At 38.7% G+C, this 23,048-nt stretch overlaps 2 protein-coding genes across 11 annotated transcripts in view; one reads left to right on the forward strand and one right to left on the reverse strand.

Annotated features, from left to right (window-relative positions):
• Positions 1–19,475, reverse strand: part of hsd17b3 (hydroxysteroid (17-beta) dehydrogenase 3) — a 34,026-nt gene extending 14,551 nt beyond the window's left edge. For 3 of the 7 annotated variants that reach the window (XM_058785391.1, XM_058785386.1, XM_058785387.1), the window contains exon 1: positions 773–1,526. In XM_058785391.1, the coding sequence (XP_058641374.1) occupies positions 773–923 (151 nt within the window). In that variant the 5' untranslated portion in view covers positions 924–1,526. Of the gene's footprint in view, positions 1–772; positions 1,527–13,683; positions 13,749–14,683; positions 15,319–17,974 lie in introns of those variants that run through there. The other 4 variants (XM_058785388.1, XM_058785392.1, XM_058785389.1 and 1 more) reach the window with 4 other exon arrangements.
• Positions 16,076–23,048, forward strand: part of slc20a2 (solute carrier family 20 member 2) — a 42,943-nt gene continuing 35,970 nt past the window's right edge. Inside the window, exon 1 of one of the 4 annotated variants that reach the window (XM_058785383.1) lies at positions 16,076–16,180. The gene's annotated coding sequence lies outside the window, so the exon portion shown is untranslated. Of the gene's footprint in view, positions 16,181–16,217; positions 16,766–23,048 lie in introns of those variants that run through there. The other 3 variants (XM_058785382.1, XM_058785385.1, XM_058785381.1) reach the window with 3 other exon arrangements.

Genomic DNA, 23,048 nt, shown 5'->3' on the forward strand with positions numbered 1-23,048 from the left:
CATTCAAAGTCAAGAAATGAAAAGAGTAATAACGTCCTGGAACATACTGTTCTAATTGCCTTTTGTTCTCTGCCACTCTCAGTGCCGGAAAGGAATGGAAAGGAAGCTTGGGAAAAAGTGGCTGGAATTGTTGTTTTTTGTTGCTGAACTTGTATACTCAGTATGATTTCAAGAAAGCCATAAGGAGGGTCTCTCTTTTGCCAACAATAAAAGCGCTGTTTAGGAAAGCAAGACACTATGTGAGGGACAATTTAAAGTGAGATGAGAACCTTGTTCCTGGGCCAAATGGTGGAACAAAACCAAGGTAGTGATGGTTTGTAGGAGGGCTCCATGGTTCAATCATGCTTTAAATCCACTGCTCTCAAACAGGGTTCCCTCACAGCAGGTGGTCGGTTCAGAAGATATAATAAACATTGCATTTTCTTAAATGCTGAAATCATGACATTTCTAACTGTTAACTAATTTGAAACTTTCAAACTAATTATCCTTTAAGCAATATTTAATGTAGTAATGTGAAATAGTGTTCTTAATGAAAGTTATTATAAAGGTTTACCAACAAAATCCAGCTTTTTTTATTTTTAGCTTATGTCACTAGTTCAACATTGCCACTTTCTCTCTTATTATTTATTTATTTATTAATCATTTATTTCATGCATTTAGTATTATTTTCTTTCTTTTATTTGCAAAAATCTTTCAAGTACAAAAAGGCTGGTTTATACAGAAAATGCATGCTTAACACAAAAATGAAAATCAAAATACTGGTGTATCTCACCTGCCCATTTCCCCAGAGAGGTGAAAAAAGTCTCAGGAAGAGGACAGAAGAGCTTCGGGACAAGCATCATAAGCAGGCATACTAATTTTCCTCCAAAAACCAGGACAGCACAAGTCCCGGTCAAGATGAAGATAATCTCAATGAGCGTCATGACGGCTTTTCTCAAGGCTTAAAGTGAGTCCTTCCTGCTATCTTGGCCCCTCTTTTTACTGCCACGGTTCTCTCATTCTCTCATTTAATCTGACCACAAGCTTCAAAACCCAGTGCTGACAGCTCCCTCAGCCAATCAGAATCTTCTCTGCCCATTCTCACCAGGACAGAATTCACATTCCTCATTTTTTTGTGTCATTTAGTATGAGTAAGCTCACCTATTGTCATCCAAATCCCAGAGTGAAGGTACTTTTAGTGACTTGCCTTGCGTCACAGAATGCTTAAATCCTTTCACTGCTACCTTGATCTTACAGAACTGATTTTAAATGTCTTCATGGTGTTGTCCCTGCTTACTCTGGCAAAAGTGTTGCTAAATATAGTCCAGCCAGTTCAGGCATATCGTTTAACTGAAGGCTGCTGGTTAAACCCAAAACACTGCCAAAAAAAGATTTCACTCGCTATTGTCCCAAGCTGTTTGGAACTCTCTGACAAACTATAAACTATTCACTATATCTGGCACTTTTAGAACTATACCCCCCACCCCCATTTTCAGTTAATTTTATTTTCTCTTATGCGAATATGCTTGTATATGCATATTAACTGTGTTTTGTACTGTTTTAATGTAGTACAATAAACAAAGAGAAATAACTGAGTTAAATAATTACCAGTATTATATAATTGAGATTGGGGATGGGCGATACCTATACCGGTAGATAACATTAACTGGTAGAAATTTGTCAACTGGTATAGATTTTGGACTATCATCTCTACCACAGTTGCATGCTCATGTGACATTGCTGTGCTATGTGGTCATGAAAACCTATCATTTGCACATTTTGAAGCATTGTGAAAGCTATTTCAAGCTACTGAAATGCAATCAGCAGTGAAAAAGAACTCAAGAAGATGGTGCACATAGAGCGCAAGAGTTTTGAACTGTTATTTTTGCCACTTTATAGGCCTTGAACGATTAAATACACACAACTGTGTGTGTCAAAATGCCCGTCTTTGCAAGTTTCCTCGTAAACACATAGGTCTTAAGTGAGAGCAAATAGCTGAGAAAGAAGCACATGTGTAACAGTATACTGAATCCGGGCAGCTCTTAAAGTGAAAGCAGTCTACACTCTAAAAAGTGCTGGGTTAAAAACAACCCAACTTGGGTTATTTGGCAAGCCACACTCTTAAAAAAAGATGGTTCTTTAAAGGTTCTTTAAATGCAGTAATGGTTTTATTTAGAACCATAGCATTCTGAAGAACCCTTTCATGCTGAAATGGTTCTTTGAGTTAAGAGTTTAGGGTTCTGTATTCCCACCCTTTTGTTTTTCAAATCTGTAACTGTCAAAGCACCTCATTACTGATTTTCTGGAGTTCAGTGATCCAACTACACAGACTGTCAACACACTCTCAACATGTAAATGATTTCATTCTTAAAATTTAAATACAAATTTAACTTTAAAATTGTAACTGGTTTCCAAACAAAACATGTTCTTATCTTTTTTTTTTTTTTTTAGTTTTTGGTCACATAAGTGTTTGCAGCTCAGTTAAGCTGTGGAAACTTCTCTCTTCTTCTCCACTAAGTAAAAGAGACAATGAATCAATAATTCATATTGTTAGATTTTTTAATTATTACTTGGGTTTATGTATTAACATACCCAGTCACAAATATATATATATATATATATATATATATATATATATATATATATATATATATATATATATATATATATATATATATATAAACTATCCCATGACTTTATCTCACTTTTTTCTTTTAAGATTGTGAAGGGCTCACATACTGTCCATTTTTGCTTTTGGCCTTCATAAACAATTGTTTTTACATAAACACATGGACACACTGTAACTCTAAACTCAATTGTGTTTTTCAGATGTATCACATCCTACAACCTCATCATCTGCAGAGAAAAATCGCCACTTAATCACACCAAAATTATGGACTTAAAGGCATCATATGAATTGGATTGTGATTGTTTCACTGAAACTTGGTCTTCATCACATCTATTTTTTGTTCTTATGTTGTGTTTTACTTCTTTATGTATTTATTCATGTTAAATTTCAATTGTCATTCATTAATGTATTCAACTAATAACTGTTGTTAAGAGCACTGACAATTTTGCATGCCAATAAAAACAATTTACACAACGTGTTATGGAAGGAGACTCAAACAGAGGATTAGAAACAATAATGAAGTTTATTAAATGGCAATAGAGGCTGGATGGGAAACGGCAGGTGAGTAAACAGTTCAGTGGATGAGTTCGCTGGATAATTAGGGTTTGTAATATGAATTCTTGATCTTACAGGAGTTAGTGGAGTAACTGCTGGCTGAACGGATGACTGCACACACCTCACCAGAGGAAACAATGGAGCCAAACACTTGGAGACAATGGAGGAGACAGACGTTGGAGTGGATCACAGGAGGTAAGTACACGAGGAAGGTAAGGATATCAATCTGTCGCTGGAGTAGCATGAAGAGTCCACTTCGTGCAAACGAGACCGGACACTGAGTGAAGTAAGGTGTGTACTTTTGAAGGAGTGCTGATGAGAGTGCAGATTCAGAACAGGTGCATGTAATCAGAATTCAGGTGACGGTGTGTGCTGTGATTGGGTGGTGAGCGAGTCTGGCCGATCCGTGGCAGTACCCCCCCCTCCACAGCCTGCTCCTGAGGGCCGAGTACCCCGCCATTATGGTGGTCAACCTCTTCCTTGGGAAGCTGGATGATCGGGATGAGTGGAATGGAAGTTTTCCAGCAAACTAGGGCCGAGAATGTCATCCCTGGGGACCCAAGACCGTTCCTCCCGTCCAGAGCCTTCCCAGTCTACCAGGTATTCTATCGGACCACCACGGCGCCGGGAGTCCAAGATCTCGTTGACCTTGTAGATGACTCCTTCTTCCAGGATCAAAGGAAGAGGGGGTGAATCTTGTATTGAGGAGGAAGTTGCAGTTGGTAAGTGACCAGATTAATTTGCTTGGTGATGGTGAAGGGACCAACATATCTGGGACTTAGCTTCTTGCAGGGCAGTCGCATCCTGATGTCCCGTATTGACAGCCAGACTTTCTGACCAGGTTGGTATGATGGCGCTTCAGATCTTGAAGGTCTGCTGTCATCTTCTGTCTGCGCACTGCCCGCTGAAGCTGATGGTGAGCTGTGTCCCAGACCCTCTCGCTCTCCCGGAACCAGTAGTCGACTGACGGAACATCGGATGGTTCCTCAGACCAAGGGAACAGGGGTGGCTGGTAACCAAGTACACACTGGAAGGGAGTGAGTCCAGTGGAAGGCTGTCAGAGGGAGTTCTGGGCGTACTCGGCCCAGCCTAGGAACTGGTTCCAGGAGTTCTGATGACCGTGGCAGAAGGTTCGTAGGAAGCGTCCAACTTCCTGGATCTTCCGTTCCATTTGCACGTTCGACTGAGGATGGTATCCTGATGAGAGACTAACGGTCACACCTAGGAGAGAGAAGAATGCCTTCCAGACCCTTGATATGAACTGCGGTCCCCGGTCCGAGACAATATCCTCAGGGATTCCATAATATCTGAAGATAGAGTTGAATAGCAGTTCGGCAGTTTCCATGGCTGTAGGCAGGCTCTTGAGGGGAAGAAGGTGACAAGATTTAGAAAATCTATAGATTACTACAAGCACACGTGTTACCATCAGAGACAGGCAAATCTGTGATGAAATCCACTCCTAGGTGTGACCAAGGGCGGTTAGGAACGGGCAGCGGAAGGAGCTTGCCAGATGGTAGGTGGCGAGGGCTCTTGGAGATGGCACAATCGGAACAGCCGTGAACAAACCTTCTCACATCCCTGGCCATATTAGGCCACCAGAAGCGATCCTTCAGCAGCGAGAGGGTGCTGCTGGTCCCTGGGGGACCAGTGCCCAAAGATGCGAGTGGAGTGAATCAGGGGAGTGCGTTGTGCTCTGGGGACATACTGTAGTCCTGGTGGACAGCCCGGCGGAGTGGCAGTGGAGGCATTGGAGGAGGATACTGGAGAGGAAGTCCATTGGATGGGACTGACAATGAGTTCTTTAGAAATGATGGGTTCTGGTTCTTCATAGCTTTCCTCTGGAGCATGGAGTCGTGAGAGAGCATCAGCTTTGATATTTCTTGGACCTGGACGATAGGAGATGGTAAAATTGAATCGAGTGAAGAAGTGTGCCCACCGAGCCTGACGGGGATTAAGTCTCTTGGCTTCTTGCAAATATTGGAGGTTTTTATGATCTGTGAGAACGGTGAAAGGATGTTGTGCTCCCTCCAGCCAATGCCTCCATTCTTCCAGGGCTAGCTTGATAGCAAGGAGTTCCCTGTTGCCGATGTCATAATTCTTCTCCTCCGGGCTGAGCTTGCGGGAGAAGGCGCATGGATGAAGTTTGGCTGGAGTCCCCTGCTGCTGAGATAATACAGCTCCTACTCCGGTGGTGGAGGCATCAACCTCAACAATGAAGGGCTTGTCGGGGTCAGGGTGAATGAGGATCGGTGCGCTGGTAAAAGCCCTCTTTAAAGATGTAAAAGCTTCATCAGCAGCTGGTGACCAGGACAGTGACTGGAGACTTGAGCTTGTTTTTCAGCAGGTTTGTAAGTGGACCGGTAATGGTACTGTAATTGTGGATGAACCGTCTATAGAAATTGGAGAATCCTAGGAAGCGTTGGAGTTCTTTGATGGTGGTGGGTACTGGCCAGTTCTTGATGGCTGCCACCTTCCCCTCGTCCATCCGGATGCCACCGTTGTCAATGATCTATCCCAGGAACTGTACTGAGGGTTGGTGGAAGGAACATTTCTCTGCTTTGAGGAATAAGTTGAATTCCCTCAGCCACTTCAGGACCTCCGCAACGTGATGGCGATGTTTGGCAATACTCCGGGAGTAGATGAGGATATCATCAATATAGACGAGGACAAATCGATGGAGAAACTCCCGGAGTACCTCATGCATGAAATCCTGGAATACGGAGGGGGCGTTGACTAGTCCGTACGGCATAACCAAATATTCATAATGGCCAGTAGGATTCACGAAGGCTGTCTTCCACTTGTCCCCCTCACGTATCCGGATGAGGTTGTAGGCGCTGCGGAGGTCCAACTTAGTAAAAACGGTGGCTCCGCGGAGATGTTCCAAAGTCACTGGGACGAGGGGAAGAGGATAGCGGAATTTGACGGTTATCTTGTTAAGAGCCCGGTAATCTATACAAGGTCGCAAGCCTCCGCCCTTCTTAGCTATGAAGAAAAAACTCGAAGCAGCAGGGGACGTAGAAAGGCGGATGTAGCATTGTTGTAAAGCCTCTCCCATGTACTCTTCCATGGCCTTCTGTTCAGGAAGTGATAAGGGGTAAATCTTTCCACGGGGCACTGGTTCACCTGGAATGAGATCTACAGCACAATCCCATGGCCAATGTGGTGGCAGCTGTGAGGCTTTCTTCGGACAGAAAACATCACTGAAGGAGGCATAGTAGGATGGAAAATTGAAAGACTGTTTTTCCACTGGACTCTCGATGGAGGTGGAGTTGATGGGAAGTGTGTGAGGGAAACATGTGCTGCCCCACTTCAGGATTTCACCGGTATTCCAGGAGATGGCAGGAATAAACCACGGATGCTCAAGAATCACATCAGCGGTGGATCCCTCCAGAACCAGGAGATGAATAGTTTCCTCATGTAGTTGACCAACTTGTAGATGGATGGGACCTGCACTGAAGTGAACTTGCTTACGGCTGGGAGGTTTTCCTGTTATCAACTGGACTTGGTAAATGGTCTTAGTTGCTGTGGTCGGGAGGTTGAGCTGGCGGCAGAGGCTCCCGGAGATTAAATTCCCTGCTGACCTGGAATCGAGGAGGGCATGTACTGGAATGGAGATTTTGGAGGCAGTAAGTATTACTACAGTGGTGAGTGGTTGCATATTGATGATCGTTGGCATAAGGACACTCACCATGGGTCGAGTTGGACAGATTGGGCACAAGGAGATTACATGCCCACCAGCACCACAATACAAACATAGTCAGTGGGTCCACTGCCTCTGCCGCTCAGCAGATGAGAGCCGATTAGTATTAACTTGCATGGGTTCGTTGCCTGGTTCTGGAGTGCTGATGATTTCTGGCCGATGGAGGAGTGGAGTGGTTGAGAATGGAGGATGATCCTCATTGCAGGACTGTATCCAATTGGCACATCTGATAGATAACTGAATAAAACGCTCCAGTCCAAAGGAGTCATCATATGCCGCGAGCTGCAACCGCAATCTCGGCTTGAGACCCTGTCTGTAAGTAGTGATGAACGAGCGCACATTCCAGCCGCTGGCAGCAGTGAGGGTTCTGAATTTGAGGGAATAGTCATTAATGGACATGGAACCTTGACGAAGATGATATAGCTGCTCGCTGGCTGATGAATCTCCTATTGGTCTGCCAAAAACCTCACGGAAATGTTCCATAAAGTTAGATAGAGATTGGGTTACAGTACCGTTTTGGGCCCAGATGGTTTCAGCCCATTGGAGCGCTCGTCCTGACAGTAAGGAGATGATAAAGGCAATCTTGGCTCGATCAGTGGTATAGAGATGCGGTTGCATTTCCAGGGCTAAAGAACACTGGAGTAAAAATCCGTTGCACTCCTCCGCCGCGCCAGAGAAGGGCGCCGGTCTGGCCATGGGACTGGCGACTACTGTCGATGAAGAAGTGCTGGTGTTGGTGACGGTAGTGATCGGAGTTGTTGTGGTTGTGGTGGTGAGGAGAACTCGGAGGGAATCCACAAGCTCCTGGAATGGATCAGGTGCACTCATATTGCCTACTGTGTGGTCTAGTCTTCTGTTATGGAAGGAGATTCACACAGAGGATTAGAAACAATAATGAAGTTCATTAATGGCAATAGAGGCTGGATGGGAAACGGCAGGTGAGTAAACAGTTCAATGGATGAGTTTGCTGGATAATTAGTGTTTGTAATATGAATTATTGATCTTACAGGAGTCGGTGGATTAACTGCTGGCTGAACGGATGACTGCACACACTCGGAGACAATGGAGGAGACAGACATTGGTGTGGATCACAGGAAGTAAGTACACTAGGAAGGTAAGGATATAAATCTTTCGCTGGCGTAGCATGAAGAGTCCATTTCGTACAAACGAGACCGGACACTGAGTGAAGTAAGGTGTGTGCTTTTGAAGGAGTGCTGATGAGAGTGCAGGTTCAGAACAGGTGCATGTAATCAGAATTCAGGTGACAGTGTGCACTGTGATTGGGTGGTGAGCGAGTCTGGCCAATCCGTGACAACTTGCTGCTGTTGTTGTTGTTTTCCTGTAGAACCTTAACCGAGGCTACACTCTTAAAGGCATCCCTGGGTATTAAGACTTGTATGGCTTAATATAACGTAAATGATGTCTCTTACTGAAATATGTAGTAGAAAACCCATTAAAGATTTATGTTATTTTAAAAAATCACCTCGTTTTATACATATTTTGAACTATGGGGGCGACATTTTTCTGATGACGTAAAATAGTTGCACTCGGTGAGCTACTAGCGCTACCTGTTGCTATTTTTACCACAGCACAACTCGGAATAGACAACTCGGAAAATAAAATACTGATATGATGACCACAGCTACTGAAAGAGCTTACAGGTGGCGATGGATATAAGTGTAGGTTTAAACCAAATGCTGTACCATCGATTTTTCCCCACAAGAAGTGTAAACGCCCCGGATCTCAAGGGAAATCCATGCTGAGAAACTCCTCTAGCGGCCGCGCGTCGGCATGTTTACATCCTAACAGATGGCATCTAGTGTTCCTTTTTTCAGCCGTTTGTAAGCTCTTTCAGTAGCTGGGGTCTACTAAAAGACTCAAAGGTATCAGGGCTAAAGTGGAGAGAACAAAGAAGCGGGTCTTTAGGAAGTTTTATTCGTCCACGGGCATCTTCCCATTCTTTTCTCCTCTTCTTATCGCTAGGAAAGCAGTGAAATCTTACATTACATCGCTTCTTTTGTTGCCCTTCGATTGAAAATTACAACCAAAAGTCTTTTATTTTATTGTATCAGTATTTTATTTTCTGAGTTGTGTATTCTGAGTTGTGTTGCGGTAAAAAGCGCCAGTAGCTCACTGAGTGCAACCATTTGACGTCATCAACGCAGAATGTACTGTGCACGTAAAATAATGGCGCCCTCCATAGTCCAAAAACGATCTCGATTTTTTCAAATAACATACATTTTCATGGGTTTTTTACTACATATTTCAATAAGAGACATCATTGACGTTATATTAAGCTATACATGTCTTAATACCCGGGGATCCCTTTAAGATACCTCATTACTGATTTTCTGGAGCTCAGCCATCCAACTACATAGACTGTCAACGCACTCTCAACAGGTAAATAATTTCTTTCTTAAAATGTCTTTAAATTATAACTTTCAAATGCTAATTGGTTTCCTATGTCTTTTCTCTTTTTAGTTTAAGAGAACATGTAAGTGTGACCAGCTCTATTCAGTTAAGGATTAGATATTTTTTATTACTAGGGTTTATGCATAAACATACCCAGCTATCCCTTGACTTTATATTGCTTTTTCCTTTTAACATTGTGAAGTGCTCACTACTTTTGGCCTTCATAAACAAGTGTTTTCACATAATCAAATGATAGGACATTTTATATCTAAACTCAATTGTACATTTCAGAAGCTGTCACATCCTACAACCTCATCATCTGCAGAGAGAAACTGCCACTCAATCACACCAAAATACAGATAATGATTAATCTAAAGGCATCATAGAGGATTGTGAAGATATTTCACTGGAGCACAGTCTTCAATACACTATTTTATGTCCTATTTTGTTTTAAGCATTTATGTATGTTCAGTGTCCATTGTCATTCATTAATGTATTCTGCTATTAACTGTTGTTAGAACGCTGTCATTTTTGCTACAATTTCATGTCATTAAAAAAAAAAAAGTACCTAATTGACACATTGTTATTGTTGATTTTATGTAAAACCCTAATAGACACTTGAAGATTATAAGACCAGGCAGATAGAAGGGGAAAAAACAATATTAATAAATAATGTATACAAATAATATTAATGATATTAACATACTAATATTAATGAAAAACTATCTTTAAAAAGGTTATTTATAACACCATTAAGGTCCTATATAGCATTTTCAAAGCATGGTTCTATATGGAACCCTATAAAAAAGGTTCTATTTAGCACTAAAAGTTTACCCAGCGCTCACTCTTAAGAAAAATGGTTCTAAACAGTACCAGAAAAGGGTTCTTCGGCTTGTAACGACAGCAGAACCCTTTTCTGATACTGTTTAGAACCATTTTTCTTAAGAGTGAATGCTGGGTAAATATTGGACAGAACGCATGATGGGTTATTTTGACCCAGCTGGTTGGGTTAAACGTTTTTACTAGTGCTGTCAAACGATTAATCGCATCCAAAATAAAAGTTTTTGTTTACATAATATATGAGTGTGTAATGTCTATATTTATTATTTATATATAAATACAAACACATGCATGTACGCTATCAAGAGATGCTGATTGATCTGCTCAAATCGAACACAACTTTATGCGCTCTGCAGACGGTGCACACATGCTCCTCCAATTAATTATCCATTAACGGTTTAAATAAATAAGTTTGTTAAGAAAACTGAGGGGGCCTGGAAGGAGATATGAAACGAAAGCAAACTCAAAGTACACTCTTTCAGTGTTTTCGTAAGCCTGCCCCTGATGACACAAATCGCTCGAATGTTTTAATTGGCAAGGTAAAAAAAAAACGTGCAAAGGACACACCAGTGGCCCCATCGGAGCAGTGACAGATAAGTCGACTGTCCCGAGCGTCTTTCACACTGGACATCAGATCACTACTTGACCTGGTCATGATCAAATATGTTAGATTGTTATGTTATATGGAAAAGTATGCAATTATTTGTAAATTTAACTGACTGAAAACAAAAGCAAATGAGCGGAGATTTCTTATCCTGTGGCTCCCTCTAGTGGATTGCAGTTGTCATCTAGTCTAGAGAGGGCATTTTTGCTCAGCCAATGCAAGTCAATGGGAAATCTTTGATTTTTGATAATTATACAAAAACTGTAAGTCTCGTCATTTAGAAAAGATACAGAAACAAACTACAGATCATGTCCAAGGTCAAAGCTGAACCCAGCGTTTGGGTTAAAAAAAAAATTACCCAGCACCTGGGTAAAAATATTAAAAATAATCCAATAAAATGACCCAACAGGCTGAACCCAGCATTTTTTTAAATGTAATATTCCTGCAGTTTGTCGTTCATGTTAATCAAACAACAAAAGAGAGAAAATCTCTCACTGCTCTTAACTAAATTACTTCAGTAACTTTATTAGAAGAAATATATATTTTAATGTACACAGTGAAGAATATGCAGTTTTTATATATTTGATTACACAATGTATCGTTTATTTTTTTACTGTAGAGACCTATAAAGACCTTATTTAAAGCAAAAATAACTATATCATGATATCAGTTTTTTTTATTTTTATATTTTCTGTTTTAATTTTTGATAAAGGTTTAGTCGTTTTTTATTAAGACTATACAGGTCTTATTCATTTATTTTAGTATTAGTTACTTTAGCACAAGTTAATCAAGTTAAATCAACTTACAAATTACAATGAGAAATCCAAACTAAAGTTTAAAAAAAATATTTTATCTCAGTTAACGTTTATTTTATTTCAAGTAACAATTTTTGTTTTGTATTTTTGTTTCAGTTTCAGCTGTATCGCACAAATGTTAATTTACTAATTTGATTAAGACTTTTTTTTTTTTTTTTTTACAGGAATAAGGCAGGATTTTACAGTTTATGAATTCAAATCTGGGTGATGTTATGGTGAAGGATAATATTTTATTGATAATTCATCAGTAAGAACATCCAGATTCACCTATTTGTATTCACACTAACCTTTTTCAAGGTAATTGCTTAAGCTACCTTATTTGTTGAGATTTTGCTTTCATAATTATTGATCTTGTGAAGAAAAGTCAACATTTGCTCTTTATTTCATCATCACACTAATTACAGTTCTCTGGTCTCATGAGCCCTGTCTAGCACATTTGTCTGGCACTGCAGAGTTGAGTTCTATCATGGACTCAAAATATTTAAGCAACTCCAGCGCTATCTAGTGGTTAAAAAAAAAAGAAAAGAAAAAAAAAATCATGCCCTACACATTTGGGGATTTATTGTCTGACATGCACAGTTGTGTTCACAAATATTGCATTACCATTATGTAATCATCTATACTGTTTAAAATGAAAAATAAATAACAATATTTCAATATCCATCATGGCACCAAGTCAATACACAATATAAAAAACTTCAGCAGGTTATAAATGTTTCTGGGCTTATATCATTAAAGAAGACATGCGGCTATATTAATATTACATAGGCTACTTAGATGATATAAATCACGTTTTAATGCAAGTTTAAGAGTAACACTTTTGAATTTCCAAATATTAAACAAAGACGTGTTTTTGTGCCATTATTGTCCGTTACGCTGTCATCGCCGCGGCTGAAAAGTAGCACATGAAACACTGCTTACATTTATGTTTTATTCTGTGATAATAATGAAATATAATAATATCAAAGCACTGAAACTGTATCAGTTTTGAAAACAATGTTTGATTTTCTGTTATTGCCAGAGGTGGGAATGTCTGTAATCCTCCAGAACACATCAACCATTTAGTCTAGCAACACCCCAGCAACTGCATAGCAAGAGCCTAGCAACCAACTCTTGATCTGAGCTGTCGACATGACAGATCTCGTCACAGTTGCTGCTGATGTGTCCTACGATGAGAATAGAGGCCAATCCTTGAGGCACATATTCGGCCACAGGTGTCACACAAACACTGACTAGATATTGTCAGGTTTGGGAGGTTTAACATCTAACTGACCAAACTATTTATGTTTCTTAAACAAGACTTTAAGACAAGCCAGCATTAATTTGTCTTTCAAACTTTTCAATCTAGTTATTACAGGTATTCATAAATGCTTACACTCACACAATTCAAATACACAGATGACTTTCCTGCCCAGTGAACACTCATGAGATCAGTAACACTTAACAAAAAACTCTTATTAGGATTCAGGAATTATTTTTGCAGCTCAATGTCTATTACAGTATACAACATAAATTAAATTACAGATAATAATAATAATAATAATTCAGCAATGAACTTATGGGAACAGATAATTTTCCTGGTCTCCTAACACAAGACTAGCTATAACTCTAGGCAGTCATTTCTCAGTTCTGTAAACATGCAGTAGGCTACACATAAAAAAAAAAAAAAGGTTACAAATAAAATTTGACAGTCACACGTTTGAAGGTGTACAACATGTGCTATATAGAATAGTGAATTTTCCATCATCTAATGTACTGGTACTGTGCTGTAATTATAGGCTACTGAATGTGTAAGTAAAACCCATGTACAGAGGTGTAAAATACTTGAGTAATTTTACTTGATTACTTTACTTAATTATTATTTTCGGGGATTTGTACTTTATTCAAGTTGAGGTACTCATATTGAGGTAGCAATGTTGCGCTGCAGGCCCTCCAGGATCAACGCTCCCCATCCCTGTTTTACGGTGACAGTGATGTTGAATAGACAACACAAAAAAAGTGGCCTTTCAAAACGTTAATGTTGAATGTCCTCATTAATTCAACACGTTCTTGTATTCTGTATGGAATATGTTTTTAGCCTCTGCATCACATCTTGCTCTTCAAAGGAATAGTTCACACAAAAATGAAAATTCTCTCATCATTTACTCACCCTCATGTCGTCCCAGATGTTTATGACTTTCTTTCTTCAGATGAACACAAGAAAAGTCTGTGAGTCTGTATAATGCAAGGGGACAGGACCACTTCAGAAACCACACAAAGTGAACGCAACGTTCAAGTTTAAAATATTGGTATTTGTATTTTTTGTATTTATCGTTTCACTAAAGAAGACACTGATTTATTAAAAGGCATTGTATGAGTTACTGTCATATTCATTTTTGGACGTCCCATACACTTGCATTATACAAATATCGAGTTTGTGGACATCGACTTTCTTGAGGTAAATATAGTGTTGCATGCCATATTGTTTGACATGAACCATCATTCATGTTTTCTACTCCACTAGCATGTGCCTCTAGGAGGCACTGTTCAGCTGTGCTCATGAAAGTAATATATATATATATATATATATATATATTCTGTATAGGATGGCATGAGGGTGGAAAAGACAGTTTCCTTTTAATCCCTTTCCCTGTAGTTGTGTGTGTGTGTTCCACTGTGTTGCATTTTAATTGTTGTTGTTGCACTAGATCTATGTGTTTGACCTGCATTTTGTTTTGTTTTCTCCCTTTAACAAAACTTCTGTATATCCGTTAGAAAAAAAGTATTTCTGCCTTTCTAATACTTGAGTACAATTTAAAGTTGTACTTTTTTTTACTTTTACTCAAGTATGTTTTTGTCCAGATACCTACTTGTACTTTTAATTGAGTAAAATTTAGACTGAGTAGCCTATCTGTACTTTCACTTGAGTCAAATTTTTGAGTACTTTTTACACCTCTGCCCATGTAGGCTATTTTATTCGGTCAGCTCTCTCCTCTCTGCGTTGTTAGGATGCAGAGATTCTGATTGGTGTCATCAGTTTTGCTACCTAATGTTTAACTTACTCATTGTTAAACATTTTGAGAACTGAATAGATGGTTTGGGAAAATGGGCCAACTAAAATCAGTTATATTATGTTAACAATCGAGAAAACTGCAATATAAGATTCTTACCTAACTCTGCTATTAGTTTTCGTGATCGACATCTTCTTACTGATTTCATGTTATTGTTTCGTCCGATATGGCAGAAAGGCCTCAATATCCATGATGAAAGTGGAGCAAGCGGTCGGAGAATCGGATCACCAAACAATTACGGGATGAATCTCAGACATATCCGGACGGGATTAGATTTCAAATTTATTTGTATTTTACTTCTGAATAAACCGAGAAACAGTATCTGATTCACGAACAAATGTAAAAACAATCGTTAGTGAATGGGCTGCGTTTTGTGTTTTTGACTCAAAAAGAACCGGCTCATAAGAGTCATTTGTTAATGAACCCGACTACACTGCGTGCGCGTGCAACCATCGTGCACAGTTTAGTGAAAGACGTGTTTTTGTGCCATTATTGTCCGTTACGCTGTCATCGCCGCGGCTGAAAAGTAACACATTAAACACTGCTTACATTTATGTTTTATTCTGTGGTAATTCTGGGGTGGCACAGCTTTTTCTGTCACCCCGGTAGATCCGCCCCTGTTTGTTTGCCCACTCAGGAACGAATGTTTTCTGCCTCATTACTCAATCCCTAGTAACCGGTTTGTTATATGATTCAAGCGTGATGTTATTAGTGAGATGGAGACCTTTAAAATCTTCACTGAGGTATTTTTCTTTCTTAATTTTATTTGATTTAAGAGGTCGTACTAAATCAATATTTATATGTGGGCATAAAACAGCAGAGGGAGCTGTTCACCAAGTATGGGAATTTATTTGTGGGAATCTCAATACAACGATCAAGTCCTACAATAATTTAAATATAAATATTCAAATGCCTAGAATATATATCCATATGGTTCATATTGTCATATATAAAAAATGAACTCTTATAACAGCACTGAAGAAATAACGTGTCTTTGATTATGTATAAGGTCTATATCAAAGTAAACCTTATGGCACGTACTTCAGTAGAACAGAGTTTACTAAATATTCCTAATAATTATTCCTCGAAATATTTATTTCTAAATGTTAATATTCTGGTGCTATACGTCTAGGATGAACTCAGTGAACTCGTCGCTCATCTTAAAGTGTCTCGTGTAGCTGTGTCCGATTCGTAAACAAATCCTTTAATCCAGTCGATTCTGTTCAATGAATCTTTTGAATCACAAGGTTGGTCTGAACGACTCTTTCATGAAAATAAATAATTGTAAATATTAAAATGAATAAAGCGTGATATATTAATCAATATAATACAAAATATATTTATGTTCAATATTTAATGTTCTTTATTCGATGAATCATAGATAATATTACAACGAACTTCCTTAAAGTATTTAAACGTTAGAGCGTGTAATATGGCAGGGACCACGTGATTACGGGCATAAAATAATCGCCGAATCGTTTTAATATCACCCCCAAACGAATCATTAAAAGAACCGATACGCGCAAGGAGTCGGGATTCCCGTCAGTCTCGTGTGGTGCGCATGTGTTGAGAAAGCGCGAATGCTGTTACGTAACGGTGCGTATGCTGACAACTAACGTTACCTGCCCACTTTCTGAGACATAAAACATCAATATTACGAATAAAGTAATGATACCTAATTCATTGTTATCCTAATCCAGCGTCATTAGAGATAAGAATCGATCTCTCGTCACGTGGTCCCCGACAACATTGACTCTTTAATTAAAGGTTTCCTCAGGAAAAACAATGACCTCGTGCACCCACCAGAAAACATTTCTACAACAGCCATATCTAAAACATCCCATAATAAACCTAACATAAGACCGTTTGCGCAAATACGCTGCCATTTGGTTGATTGAGCTGAAGAGGGACAGGACGTTGCATCGACGGGTTTGTCTCCACTCGTTCTTTCCCGTTTTTTCTCCGTACACGGAAATCTCCTGCCCCCTGATCCCTCAGGCGCCCGGATGCACACCACCAGCAGCAGCAGCAGCAGCAGTCAGTCAGGACAAACATGGTCGCCGGAGCTGGAGCTCGCCTTTAGGAATCTCCGCGTTAAAAGTCGCTTAATTAAAGCGAGGGCTCATACACTGATTCCCGAAGCACGTTAAAGCCTCTCCGGAGGACTGAATTCTCTTCTCGGTGAGTAAGAGCTGTGTCATTGACCGCTGTCACGCCGTCGATAATTCGTCAATGGATCAGATTCACGCGACAGGGAATATTTTCAGAACCACGCGCTCTTGAATAGGAAAAGGCCCGCGCTTTACTTTGATACTCAAGTGTGCAGCTACATATGTCTTTGAGACGTGATGATATTGTGTTTAAAGTGAATGTATATTAAGGAGAGACTAACGTTACGTGTTTTTCTCAGGGTCAGATTGTTTGAGTCCACTTGTATTTAATGCTATTAACCGCTTTGTATTAATCACGGTGCTCGTTTTGTAAGTGTGACAGCGCTTTTGGTGATTTGCTTTAATTTGATTTGATGTATTTTGGTAAAGGTCGGACTAGTCAGGTAAACGCCTGTCGTGTCGAGACGGACAGCAACGGGCAGGCTGCGGTGATTTGAGACATACACGTGATTGTCTGTTGTAGCATTTTGTAACGTAGAGGCGCTTATATTTACTATAAACTCTTTTACACGATCCACAACAGAATGTAGCACATATATGCAGTTTATAGTTAAGCAATAACACGCGAGCAGTAGTGCCTCGTGCCACATATAATCACAGCTGTGGTAAAATTCACTACCACAGACAGGGACTGTGATCTTCAATAAATATTTAAGCTTGTATAAGGTAAGTGAGACTCTAGTGCGTTGTAAAAAAAAAAAAAAAAAAAAAAATTCACCACATAATACCTATTTTAAGGACTTATATTTTCATTAAAACACTGATTTATTTGTGAAAATAAAGGAAATTATTCGGCTAGAAGTTACAGTCCCTGTTATAAAGTAACGTTGCTATGCAACAAAAGATAAACTTTTATTTTAACTGAGCAGTGATATGATGTTACTATCTTAAAGCAGTAAGCCCCAAGAAGCTTATTGCTTTTATAAAACGGTTATATAAATAGAAATAAAAAATAGAGCAAATAAGTGTAATTATATTAATAAAAACAGTATTCTTCCACCAAACAATTAGTGATGGAAGTTCGGCTCATTTTACTGACTTGGACCTTTGAGTCTCGTTCAGCAAAATGAACAAATCTTTTTTCGAGTCATTTCGTTCATTTTAGCAAAATATAATTAAAATGTTATGTTACTTCCCTAACACATCTACTACTTATGCAAACGTTGACCACAAAACCATAAAGGTATAAGAAACAGAAAAAAAATAATTCATTGTTTACCTGGGTCTTCAGTCTATGATTAGCTCACCTCACCTCTTCTAACAAGTCTTCGGGTTTGAGTCGTTCGTTCATCACGTGACAGCCTCATAAGCTAAACCTATGCAGTCAGAGCCGGAAAGAGAATTGATTAGTTCATCTATCGAGTCTTTCGAGTTGTTCGTTCTTTTGTCACGTGATGTGACCACATTGGATAGAGAAATTAGTTAAATTACAACCTTCCTTACAAACGGGTGCATAGTTATTGTTGTTATTATTTACTCTTACAGTTACGTGATGAGTTTCTGGTCTCAAATTGTAGCTTTTTATTTCTTACAGTTTATAAATGTGTGAATTTCTGTCATGATGGTTATTTTCCATAACACTGAATGTGGTAACAAAGGTAATAAACTAAAGAGTTGGTTATTATTGAAGAACAACCCATCACTACAATGTAGTTCCTCAGAAACAGTTGTGGTTCGAACCTATGGTTGGAACAAAGTGGTTGCCAAGCAACAAACAAAGTAAACAAAGGTGTAGGTTTGGAGTGTAATTTACAACAGCTTAGAAACGTGGCTCAACCAATCAGAATCAAAGACCGGAACAATCCGTTTTATAAACCTTATTTTGCAACGTGAAAGGTAAGGTATTTTCATTGAATGTTCGAGATTTCTGATTCATTAGCCGCTGGTAAAAACAAACAAACAAAAAAATAAAATGAAAACCAATAACCGTGTGCAATATCTATCTATTTTTAATTTTTTTTACAGGTAAAATAATTGAAAAAGAATGATATTTAAAGTCTTGCACATTCAGATTACAAATCGCCTCACCTGCACTTATGTTAAAAATAAGGTGTGCAACAGTGCCCATCCTTTTTTTTTTTTTCAGTGCACTCACCTCAGTTCTGGAAGTATTTTTCCTATAAGAATTTATTAAAGTCCTTGTTAAAATGTTAGAATCTGTGAACTAAACCAACCAGCTACGAGGTGAATCACAAAATTACAAACTTTGTGCAAAAAATTAAATAATTTAACAACACTGCGTCGTTAGCGTTGGTATTGTATCAGACAGCTGCACTTAACATTATATGAAAATCAAGCTCAAATGGAGTTAATGTTTTTGACCAGAGAATGACGGAGATGGAGTGTTTTGTCTGTCGTTAGAACGGCTGTAACTGTTATGCAGTGCATAAGTGCATTAAGTGCATTATGCTTTCATCAACTTTTACAGGTTATATAACTTTGATTGTAGCTATATGGGCGCTTAGTTTTTTCTTGTTGTTTAATACACTTGGCCAAAATCTCAAATTAAGCGCTTATGCACATAATGCACAGGATATTTAAAATGTATATAGACAGCAAATAACTAATTCTTCTCCACTCTTCAAACACACAAAAACATTATCCTTTACTGACATAGTGTTTGAGTAAAGAAAACGCTGTACTATTCAAACACCAATTATTTATTCACCCTTGCATTGCGAAAAAGCAGAGATCTCATCTTCTCCAGGCTGTGCGTCAATCTGAACGGAGGCGGGTGAAGTTACGAGGTTTCGCTGAGAGCTCGATGATCCAATGGCGTTAAGTTTTACTGACAAGTTATTTTAATGCTTATCATTGGTTTACTATTTTTAAAACTCTCTGATTTAAAATAATAAAACGAATTATAAGCGACTCAAGTTTGGATAATTTTTCACAGCACCTGACTGGGCTAGGGTATGGCAACTGCCATACTCTGCCATACACAAACGCCGCCCCTGCTCCCACACCTTGGATGACTTGGGTCGCACGGATTTCTCTGCCTCCGCCATGTATCTTTCCTCTACCTCCGCTTTTTTTTTTTTTTTTTTTTTACTTTTTGTTTTTATTTATGAGGCGCCAAACTCTGCTAGCATCCGTCGCGAGAGAGACCGAGTGTGTTCACTCCGCTCCGCGCTCAACTAAAGTTTTTTTTTTTTTTAATAATCAAACGTCTCGCGTCGCGCGACACAACGAATCGATTATGAAATTCGTTGCCAACGCTTTTAGTAATCGATTTTTATCGATTTAATCGATTCGTTGTTGCAGCCCTAGCTAACATTAATGGCTCTAGTATTGCGCATACTTGTATATATTACAGAGAGTATTTTCAGGTTTTCCAGAATTGACTTTTCGTTGGGATATAAAAACTAGCATATATAGAATAAAGCAGTATGTTCTTCACTCCGATTCATGTTGTTTTAGTCACCAATTAACATTTTTCCACTCAAACACTAAAACGACTTTATGCAGCCCAATGTTTTTCTGTGGCTATCCAAAACACATGGATATGAGGCACGGAATTGGGTGTCTATTTCTGAAATACACTACACGACTTTTAAAGGGGTCATCGGATGCCCATTTGCTACAAGTTGATATGATTTTCTTAGGGTCTCGATGAAAAGTCTATAACATACTTTGGTAAAAACTTCTCAATTGTAGTGTAAAACAACACACTTTTTCCCTTGTCAAAAACAACTCTGTTCACAGCAAGCCGTTTCAGTGCATGTTCCTTTAAATGCTAATGAACTCTGTTCAGCCCACGTCTCTCTGCCATGGGGTGGTGAGCTGTTCTCATGAGACTGTAAACTTTAGCCGCATTTAGCCACAGAACTTGCTAATGAGCACATAATTAGGAAAGGCTTATTTGCAAAGATTCATAAAAATAACCCTTATACTCACTTCTTCTGGAGGTGAGGCTGGATCACGAATGATTCGCGCGAACATAGACGCATTTAGGTAGATCGGAGGCGCATTCCCTTCAAATACACATGTAATCCACTGTGTCCTCAGCGGCTCAGATGCTGAGAGTAAATGACGACTGCTATGTTCATTATTAAATCCAACAACAAAACACCTCAATCGCTTTGCAGACATTTTTGTCTACACCTGCTTCGGCGTCGAAACAATAGTAGTAATGTAGTGTTCCAGCCTTAAACGTAACATTCTAACACCGCATATTTCACACTGTACAAGTTTGGCACTGCAATGCAGGGTTTACACCGCAAAAGGATGAAAAGCAGTGCTAACCCCATTTCTAAGCTACAAGTGTGAAATGTACTTTTACACGAGATCAAAGGCGGGGTTTAAAACTGAAGATTTAACAAAACCACCAATTAACAACCTCGATTCTCACTGTAGGTCTGTATTTGACGGTTTAATGTTAAAAAGCGATTCCCCTATAGAGAAGATAAATGGGATTTTTGCTTCTTGAACCAGACTGTTGCACTCTGTATCCTTGAATATAACATGGCTGCTGTGTTGACCAGTCAATATCCAGGATCGATCCTTTGTTAAATTGAGTAACTTATGCTTCTAGTAAAATGGCCAGTTAATTCAGTTAAAGATGAAGACCATAATGGACAAATAGTATGGTCGATTGTGTAAACGTGTGAAATGAATGTGACTAGACTCCCTTCCTCATCTCCTATTGTGTGTACAATTTGCAGTCGGTGATTAATCTGCTCTTGATTGGAATATAGTATGAGAGATGAATTTAGATCAACAAGACTCTGAAATGATTTATTTAAATAGCATTCAAATATCCTGGAAGCCTTTCATGCTCTGTCTTCCTCACAGTGCTGATATCATTTAGTGGTAGATCAGATTTCAGTCCTTTTATGGACCTATAAAACAGACTTCACCTGCTATTGAGGTTATACTTCTCCACAGTTTTGAATGGGCAGAATGATGAATAATAATCAATGAATGTCTAAAAATCGATTATTAGTTTCTGTATTAAATTAAACATGTATGTGAATGTTTCTACACACATGCAGAGATGAGTTTAAAACCTGTATTTCATGCTAGAGCATCATGTGCAGCAGCATGTGCTGTGTTTATATTATTGAGATAGGATCAGACAGCAACAGTCGCTTAGGGTTTATGTAGCCAGGCCTACATTAGATAAGTGTTTGATGAGTTGTTGAACTTACTCAAAAAAGAAGTGGTCAGGATTAAGCCAATTTGCCCGTTTTTGGTCTTAGTGATTTATGAGTTTATTAACAAAAACTTTAGTTAACATTAAACTATGCAGAGTGAATAAACAGTTTGAACTTTAAAGCCAGTTCAAATCTTATAGATGGGTGGTCGGTTTGCACCACACCAAATTTTAATGTCTAATGCCAAATTTACACTGCAATGGTGGCACAGATGTGCTCATGAAGAGGCATTTACACAGCAAGTACAACTATATACTGTGATACCAGGGGCTGAAGTGAATCAGAGCAGGTATAATTTGATCTGGCTTTTATGCTTCATTATGTTTTTATGTCTAATTAATTGAAATTATGAAACTTACAATATTAAACAATTTATGAAAATGCTCAATAAGATGTTTTTTTTTCTCCTCTCAAATTCAGTTTTATTTTCTACTAAATTGTTTTCCATTAATTTTCTGAATTCCATTTTAATGATTTCATTAATTCATTCATCAAAAACATATCTAGTTAATTAAAAATATATTATTGTTTTATTTTTTTCCAGATATGCTGTTGTGTATTTGCATTTTTCAGCTAAATAAATTCCTAATATATTCCTAAATATATTCCTTTATAAATAATGTTTTAATAATAATTTTATTAGCAGCAGTAGTAGTACTATCATTACATTAAGTAAAATATTTCTGTCACAGTTTCTTCGAGTTAAACCAAACTTTTATTTTGACTGGTTGCTGTGAATACCTTTAAGTTTATGTTTGTACATGACAGGGGTCACCAAACTTGGTCCTGGAGGGCTGATGTCCTGCAGAGTTTAGCTCCAACCCTAATCAAACACATCTAAACCAGCTAATCAAGGTCTTGCTAGGTATACCTGAAACTTCCAGGCAGGTGTGTTGAGGCAAGTTTGAGCTGAACTCTGCTGGACACTGATGTACAGTCTGGTGACCTCTGGTATATGATATGACCATAGTTTTTCTCAAAAGAAATGGTAAAATGCTCACGAAGACACTCTCTGAGCAGTTCTCTCTGAGCGGCTTAATATTCACAGACACCAATCCATGTCGTGTTTTGATTCAAATGACCTTTTGATTTATTCAAAATTTGGCAAATTCTGTGACATTCCACGTTATACAGTAA

Source organism: Onychostoma macrolepis, chromosome 08 (assembly GCF_012432095.1).
Source record: "Onychostoma macrolepis isolate SWU-2019 chromosome 08, ASM1243209v1, whole genome shotgun sequence".
Classification (NCBI taxonomy): domain Eukaryota; kingdom Metazoa; phylum Chordata; class Actinopteri; order Cypriniformes; family Cyprinidae; genus Onychostoma; species Onychostoma macrolepis.